This window comes from Aythya fuligula, chromosome 18 (assembly GCF_009819795.1).
Source record: "Aythya fuligula isolate bAytFul2 chromosome 18, bAytFul2.pri, whole genome shotgun sequence".
Classification (NCBI taxonomy): domain Eukaryota; kingdom Metazoa; phylum Chordata; class Aves; order Anseriformes; family Anatidae; genus Aythya; species Aythya fuligula.
The window spans coordinates 12,640,481-12,648,337 of NC_045576.1; the positions used below are offsets into that span (position 1 = coordinate 12,640,481).

Sequence of the window (7,857 nt, forward strand, 5' to 3'; positions counted from 1 at the left end):
TGCGCGCGCGCGATGGGGGGCGGGGCCCGCCGAGCGGGCGGGGCACAGGAAAGGGGCGGGGCCCGGAGGGGGGCGGGGCTTGGGGCGCGGGCGCGGGAAAGGCGCGCGGGGCGCGGCAGGCAGCAGGGCTCTAGACACGGTTCTAGTTTATTACGGCCGAGGTGAAAAAGCCCCCCCGGCCGGCAGGCAACCAGTAAAATGTATCCCAAAATAACTCGGTACAAAACGGGTCTGCTTCGGCATTAAAAAAAACCTTTACACGAGGTTAAAACCTATCCCAACCAAAAGGAAAACGATCCCGTCCTCGGGGCCGGCCGCGGCCCTCCCGCGGCACCACGGAGCCGGGCGGCCGCAGCCCCCCCGTGCGCCGCGCCGCACCCACCGCTTTAGCTGGTGTCCATCTGCAAGAGAGGAGAGAGGGGAGAGAAGAGCCGTCACCGCCCGGCATCAGCACCCGCCAGCACCGCCCCCCCAGCATCACCCCCCCACCGCACGACACCTCCCAGCTGGGGCCAGCCTGCCACCCCTGCAGCTCAGGCACGCTCCCTGCATTCCCCGTCCTCCTCCTCCACCCAAATCTTTCTCAGATGATATCGAAGCATCCCGGGTTCCAGAGAACACTGCTCCAGAACACGGCTCTGTGCCAATGTTCTCTGGAACTCTGGAATTCAGCTCACTCCATCTGTGCCACTGCCCCAACCGTGTCCCCTTCCCTCAGCGCAGACAGCTCGGTTCAGAGCACACCGGGTGCACGTTTAACCTTGATTCTCTATCGAGATTTTAACCCTGCTGTGGTACAACATCGGGGCTCTTTCCAAATGACACAAGGTGCGTTGCTCTGTTCATCTTGTTCTGCGTTAGGGACCTGCACGCTGTGACTAGCATCGCTTTTATCTCTCTCAGCATCCAAGGCGGTTCCTTCACTGTTTTTCCTTTTGTTTCTCATTTTTCCAGCCCACTATCTCTCTGGGCATTGTTACACAGCTATCGCTCATCCCAGCTGTTTTGGCTACAGACGAGCCTGGCCTACACAGCCCCTAACGAGTCTGGGGACGCTGGAAAGGGCCCGTTTCTTATGAGCAGCAGTAATTCTGGAGAGCTAAGGTAACTAGAGGAACAGGGCAATGCTCAGCTTTGGACGGAAACTATTTCAGCCCAGTAAGCTGAAAGATGATTTCTCCTTGCAGCCAGCCCTGGGCTGCCAGTGCCCACTTGGAGATGCCGCAGGGCACCTGCGCACAGCCAGCACTTACCCTGGCATTGTAAGCATCCAGCTGTGCATCTAGTTCTTCTGCAGAGAGCTGCTGTTTGGAAGTTCTCCCAGCTCCTCTGCCTCTTCCTCTGCTCCCGCCACGACTACCTCGCCTGTTGCCTCCTCCACCACCAAATCCTGAACCACCACGGTTTCTGGTCATGCCACCTCTGTTTACACTGCGATTTTGAAAAAGGACCCGTTACAGCGCGTTCTGGGTACCCACACAGGCACCCAGAGTTTGCAGCACGGGAGACGAATCCATGCTTCCCGCAGAGGGAGGCAGCTCACTCCCCGCGCTGACCCACACAGCGACTCCTGCACGTGGCAGCGCCGCCCCTCACCTCTGTGCCGGTCTCCTCTGTGTGTCGATCTGTGACGTAACCAGCTGTATGTTCATGGGGCGCCCTGGGGAAAAGCAGCCGGTTAGCTTGGGAGCACGATGGCAAGGCAGATCCCTCCAGCCAGGCAGGGAAACGCCTCAAACAGCCGCGCGGACTCACCATCCAAGGGGACTCCATTGTACTGCTTCATAGCTTTCAGAGCATCTGCCTTCCTCTCAAAATGCACGTCTGCTGTCCCTAGGCTGCGGCCAGATCTGTCATAGTGCACTGCCGCCTTCTTCAAGGTCCCAAACTCTGCAAAGAGTTCCTGAGAAACAGAGAGAGAAGAGAGCACGCTTCCATTAGCACTGCAAACGCTGAACAGCCACGATGCAGCAGAGGCAGACCTCCCCACTTGCTGTCAGGATTTACACGGGCTTTCCAAGCTTCCCTAGCAACTCAGAGAAAGCAGCCATGGCAGACGGGAACTTGGGCTACGAGAAGAGTTTCAGAAAGGAGCCATCAGTGGCAAAACCAAACAGGACTCCTTATTCACCACTCGCAGGGCGCACGTAGGGTGTCAACAGCACAGCCTCAAGGGACGCTGGCCTGTTTCTTTTCCCAGGGACACCACAAGCCTTTTTGTAAAGCCTGAATCTACAGAGTCACTGTTTTAGGAATTATCCAGACCCTAACCCATTTCTCTAAGGAAGAATGATCTATAAGAATGCACAGAGCCACCTGGTTTGTTTCACAGGTCCTACGTTTAGTGCATCACCTAGGGATACATCATCACACTGCGGGGTCCTGCTACGCCCCGTGCTTCCAAAGCTCCAAACCCACTGCAGAACCGCAGGGTGTCCCCGGTGGGCACCGCACGCCACCTTTTGCGTTGCGTGCTGCAGAGCCCAGACACCGCTCTGCCGTCTCAGAACCACTACCCAAGCATTTGAGAAGAGCACTATAAATATTCTTTCTTTTCGCCAGCCAGCAGCACTTCAGGCAACCTCGACGGCGAGCTCCTCCCTCGCATTTGTTTACCGGACACGAGCACCATCACAGCACCCAAAATAAGCTCTCAGAACGCAGTGCAGCACGGGAGGAGACGCTGCGACCCCTCTCGCTGCGCCATGGGACCACCAGCTCCTCCTGAGCCGCAGCACCGAGCAAGGCGCACGCGAGGCTCCTTCCAGTGCCCTCCTGCCAGCGCTCGCTGAGCTGTGCTGCCACGTTGCTGACACCATCAGCACAGAAACAAAGAGAACAGGCAGCGCATCTCAGGCAGCGCGACGTTACGGATGGGTGGAAAGAGCAAGGTGCAAACACATCCATCAGCTCTGCTGCTGTGTAAGACCCTCGTGGAAATTCGTCCACTCCTGCAGCCCAAGCCAACAGTGGAAGAGGCAAAACGCAACTGTCCTGCAGAGCACGCGGGCTCGTTACACTGCTGTGACTTGACAAACTGCATGGCACTTGATGCGACTTTACGCAGCAAACCCAGGAGACTTCACAGATCTGCTTTCTTACTGACTACAGATCTGCCTGACTACAACAAACGGGAAACTTACTTAAACCAATCCCAAACTTACGTGAGAAAAAGAAGCGTTTTAAGCACATCACCCGGTAATTGGGTGACCTAAAAAACCTTGCTTCCAATTCTCCCGACACGGACAGATCAGCATGTGGAAAAACTGGAATAAATTAACAGATGCAGAAAGCACGGAAGTGCTGTGCCCTCAGCCCCAGCCCATCCCAACCAGCTCAGGGACGAACCGTACCGCACGCCCGAGCAAAGAGCCTGGCAGGTTCTTACCCAAGGCACTGCTCAAACGAGCGATATAACCGGGACCAGTGACAGGGCTAAGAAATTTAGCTACTGCAAAACAGATAAAGTAATTAAAGAAGTTGCAGCACAAGGAAGCAGGCTCTCCCTCACAAATCAGTCTCCTCAGTGTCACTGGTTGACGCGTCTACAGGAAAACCTTGGCACTTAACAAGATGTGACTTTAAAAAAGAAGCCACGCAAAGAGGTCCTACACAAACAGAGCAAACGGATGCCCGCATCCAGTTACAGAACTGCTGGAGTTACACGGACCTTGAGAGCTTACAGGGCCCGTTCTAACCTCTGCAGTCACAGGAGGACTGAGCCACCCAGCAGCATCTTCCCCCACGCACCGCAGCAGAGCCATTTACGAGGGGATTAACCACAGCTCTGCACAGCACCGCGGCCGTTCGGAGCCGCAGGCACCTCGAAGCCACAGCCGGAGCTGCCCCCAAACACCCACGGCACAAAACCAGGCGGGGCCGCGGGGCCGCCCGGGACGGAGCTCCCCCTGCCCGACCCAGGCAGGCACCGGGGCCGGGGTGGCTCCCGCCGCCGCCCCCTGCCCCCGGCCGCGGGGCGATGAATGAAACCCCCCCCCGACGGCCCCCGCGCGCGCGTCGCGGCCGCCCCCGGGCCCCTACCTGGATGTCCGCGTCCGAGACGCCGAAGTCGAGGTTGGAGACGAGCAGCTTCCCGCCGGTCTCCACGCCGGCCCCCGCGCCGAAGCCGCTGTCGAAGAGGTCGTGCTGCCACTTCTCGGGGAGCTGCTTCGGCTGCAACGACACCGGCACCTCGCTGAGCGCCGCCGGGCCCCGCCGCCCGCCGGCAGCGCACAAAGGGCCCGGCCCGGCCCGGCCCCCTCCGCCCCCCGCCCCCGCCCGGCCGCCGCCCGCGCGGCCCCGTCCCGGGGCTGCCCCCGCGCCGCCGCCCCCTGCCCAGGCCCGGCCCGTTCCTTTCCCGTTCCGTTCCCGTTTCCGTTTCCCCGGGACGCCGCCGGCCCGCGGGCAGCAGCAGCAGTGGCGGCGGCGGCCGCTCCCCCCTCCCCCCGCCCGGCGCCCCCGGCCGTACCCGGCTGTAGGGCGCGGGCCGGTTCCTGCCGCCGCCCCGGGCCATCACCGGCCGGTTCCGCACGGGGCCGCCGCCGCCCGCTCGCCCGGCTCCCACGCCGCCCCGGCCGGGCCCGCCCCCGCGGGTGGCGCCGCCCCGGCCCCGGCCGCCCCGGCCGCCGCCCCGCCCGGCGCCGCGCTGGCTGCGGTTGAGCTTGATGATGTCGTCCAGGGACATGTCCATCTTGTCGGCCATGATGGCGGCTCCGCTCCGGGGCCCGCACTTCCGGCCGCGCTGCGCCGCCGCCGGAAGCGGAAGGGGCGGGGCCGGCGGGGGGAAGGCGCGGCGCCGCGCGCGCGTGCGTGCCGGGCTCCGCGGGGCGGGCGGGCGGGACTTCCGGCGGCGCGGGGCTGGAGCGGGGGGGGGACTTCCGGCGGCGCGGGAGGGGGGCGCGGGGCGGGCCTTCCGGCGGCGCGATGCGGGTGCGGGTGCGGAGCTGGCACGGGGTCGCCTCGTGGCTGTGGGTGGCGAACGACGAAAACTGCGGCATCTGCCGCATGGCCTTCAACGGCTGCTGCCCCGACTGTGAGCGCGGGGCCGGGCGGGGCGGAACCGGGGGGGGGGAACCGGGGCCGGGCCGGGGCTGACGCCGTGTCCGCGCCGCAGGCAAAGTGCCCGGGGACGACTGCCCGCTGGTGTGGGGGCAGTGCTCGCATTGCTTCCACATGCACTGCATCCTCAAGTGGCTGCACTCGCAGCAGGTGCAGCAGCACTGCCCCATGTGCCGCCAGGAGTGGAAGTTCAAGGAGTGACCGGCGCCGCCCCCGGTAAGCGCGCGGCCGCCGCTCGCCGCCCTCGTGCGCGGGGGGAGCCGGGGGGGGCGGGCGGGGGCGAGCGGCTCCTTGCCGCGGGCTGCGCCGCCCGGGGGGCCGGGCCGGGCCAAGGCGGGGAGGGGGCGGGCGCGGCGCCCCCCGTCGGGCTATAAAGCGGCGGCGGCGGCGCCCCGCAGCGCTGCGGTCCCGCCGGCACCATGCGCGCCGCCCGCTGCCTGGGGCTGGCGCTGGCGCTGCTCTGCCTCTGCCGCCCCGCCGTGCCCTGGTACCGGCAGGCGGCCGGGCCCCGCCTCTACTCGGTGGGCAGAGCCTCGGGGCTGCTGTCCGGGCTCCGCCGCTCGCCCTACATTCGCCGCTCCGACACCGCTGAGCGCCATCCCGGAGCGCTGCCGCCCGGCTCGGCCCGGCCCCCCGTGCTGCCCCACACCGCGGTGAGTACCGGGGCTGCTCCCCGTGGGGTGCCGGGCACGGGGTGTGCTGGGGCTGCCCGGCTGCGGGCACCGGGACCCCGCGCTCCAGCAAGCAGCAGGAGCAGGATCTCAGCTGCCCGCAGGGCTCCGGGGCACTGGGGCAGCCCGGCTCCCCCAGCAGCACCACGTCCTGGGGCCCCCGGTCCTGTTGATGGTCTCCCCCGCAGGCACCGTGCGTGATGGACGTCGCCCCCGAACCGCGGAGCTGCCAGGCGCTGTTGGGAGTCCCCGGCACTCTCCAGTGCAAAGCAGACGTGACCTTGTCCCTGGACCCCAGGGAGTGCGGGGATGCCTGAGCCAGCACCGGTGGCTCCGCAGCAACAATAAATGCACTTGGACTGGAGTGATCTCGTCTGTCCTTGCGGGGAAGGGAGGTGCTGCTGAAAGCCCCGGCAGGGGTGGAGGAAACGTACTGGGGTCTGGGGCACACAGGGGCTGCCCCGCTGGGCGTAGATCCAGGGAAGCAGAGCTGGCGTGGGGCGAGAGGCTTACTGGTGCTGTGGGCAGGGGGACAGAGCCAAGCCTGGGGCCCCATCGCTGGGCTCAGGATGAGGGGACAGCCCAGGGAGAGGGAACCCGTCGAAATGGAGCACCAGGTGCTGGAACAGCACCTGATTTAGTTGGGAAGAGGGGCCCTGAGGTCTGTGGGACAGGCATGGGGGGGGGTTCCATGCCCAGAACAGCTCCAAGCACTGTTCCTGTATCATCTGCAAACAGCTGCTGCAGGGGAGGCAGCTCCCCACATCACTGCTGAGCCCCCCACCTCGCACCCCAGGGTCTGGATCCCTGAACCCTTCAGGAGCCTTGTCTGGGGCTGAGAGGGCTGCCCGGGTCAGGCCAAGCAAGGCCTGGGAGGGACTTGGGCTGGGCCAGGACAACCTGCGCAGGGCACTGGCGATGCTGCGGACTCGGAGGATGAGGACAGCCCAGCTGGGTGTGCGTGGGAGCAGCTGGGGCTGAGCACTGAGCAACCTGCAGCCCTGCTGCCTCTGAGGGCCAGGGCTAGCATTCCCCAGGTGCCTGTGGCTGCTCAAACCCAGGTGGAAAAATCACTTGTGGATCACAACCAGCAATCACCACCCTGCTGGAAACTCACAGATGGCCCCACGCTCCCGAGGGCTGTGTGAATGCCCGTCAGCTGTGGCTGCGAGGCACGGTGCCTGCAGCAGTGATGGGGTGATAGAGCCTGAGCTGCAGGGAGCAGCAGAACCTGACTCGTTTTGCTGGGTGAACTGCTGCAGCCAGGGCATCGCTGTCCTGCCATCCCCCCAGAGGGCCCTGCTGTGCCCATCCCCACATGCTGCCCAGCCCCAGGGCACCCAGGCTGTGCTCTGGCAGCAGAACCCCGGTGCAGCACCACCAAACCCCTGGCAAACCACCAGCAAGTGCAGCCCCAGCCCAGCCTCGCAGGGACCCTGCCTGCCCCGGGCAACAGGAGGAGCACAGCCCCCAGTCCCCGAGTGTCGCCTGGGCAGGACGCAAGGCTGAGTCCTCTGGGAGCTGCGGGCAGGAGCAGCCCCTCCCTGTAGAGGTGTCCCCTTTGTTTGAAGCTGCCACAGGCGGCCCCGAGCTCTGCCCAGATGAAGGCTGCCCGCACCACCACGTCCCCCCGAGGCAGGGGCAGTCCTGGGCACTGCAGCTCCGGCCCAGGGTGAGGGCCAGAGCTGCTACCCTCCTGCACCAGGGTCACCATTGATCTTGTAAGATTTAGCGAGCCTGATTCAAATGTGCCAGCAAATTAATTCCCATGAGAGAACTGTCAGACACTTACTGCACATTGCAGGGGAGGCCTCCTCAGGATTAGTGCAGGAGCCAGTCTTGTCTGTGCTTGGTAAAAGGAGGAGAGAGAAAGGAGGAGAGAGAACTGAGTCACAAACTTGAAATTCATGCAATTTATTTCCCTGGTTTAACTCCCCATTCATTTTTGCCCTCCGGGACTCACAAGATGTCAGCGAACGCAAGGTTGGAAGGAAAAGGGCCCAAAGGCACTTGAAGTAAGAAATATGCAAAAGTTTTCTGCTCAGAAACAGCAATGAGGACATGCAGAATGGCAGCTCCACCACGCACCGCTCACTCATCTGCACAAGTGAAGCTGAAATTTCCAGGC

General features: G+C 63.9%; 3 protein-coding genes across 3 annotated transcripts; 2 read left to right on the top strand and 1 right to left on the bottom strand.

Annotated features, from left to right (window-relative positions):
- Nucleotides 1-128: 128 nt before the first annotated feature.
- ALYREF (Aly/REF export factor) lies at nucleotides 129-4,714 on the bottom strand. The gene is made up of 6 exons (XM_032199683.1): nucleotides 4,469-4,714; nucleotides 4,042-4,173; nucleotides 1,756-1,903; nucleotides 1,597-1,660; nucleotides 1,254-1,431; nucleotides 129-401 (listed from the first exon to the last, which is right to left on the bottom strand). Exons 1-6 carry the CDS (start codon nucleotides 4,700-4,702, stop codon nucleotides 387-389), a joined length of 771 nt encoding a protein of 256 aa, XP_032055574.1. The 5' UTR covers nucleotides 4,703-4,714; the 3' UTR covers nucleotides 129-386.
- A 209-nt stretch (nucleotides 4,715-4,923) lies between these two features.
- ANAPC11 (anaphase promoting complex subunit 11) lies at nucleotides 4,924-5,976 on the top strand. Its single transcript, XM_032199740.1, has 3 exons — nucleotides 4,924-5,032; nucleotides 5,114-5,274; nucleotides 5,918-5,976. Exons 1-2 carry the CDS (start codon nucleotides 4,924-4,926, stop codon nucleotides 5,257-5,259), a joined length of 255 nt encoding a protein of 84 aa, XP_032055631.1. The 3' UTR covers nucleotides 5,260-5,274; nucleotides 5,918-5,976.
- NPB (neuropeptide B) lies at nucleotides 5,478-6,046 on the top strand. Its single transcript, XM_032199955.1, has 2 exons — nucleotides 5,478-5,711; nucleotides 5,918-6,046. The coding sequence occupies exons 1-2, from the start codon at nucleotides 5,478-5,480 to the stop codon at nucleotides 6,044-6,046; spliced, it is 363 nt and encodes a 120-aa protein (XP_032055846.1).
- Nucleotides 6,047-7,857: the final 1,811 nt, after the last annotated feature.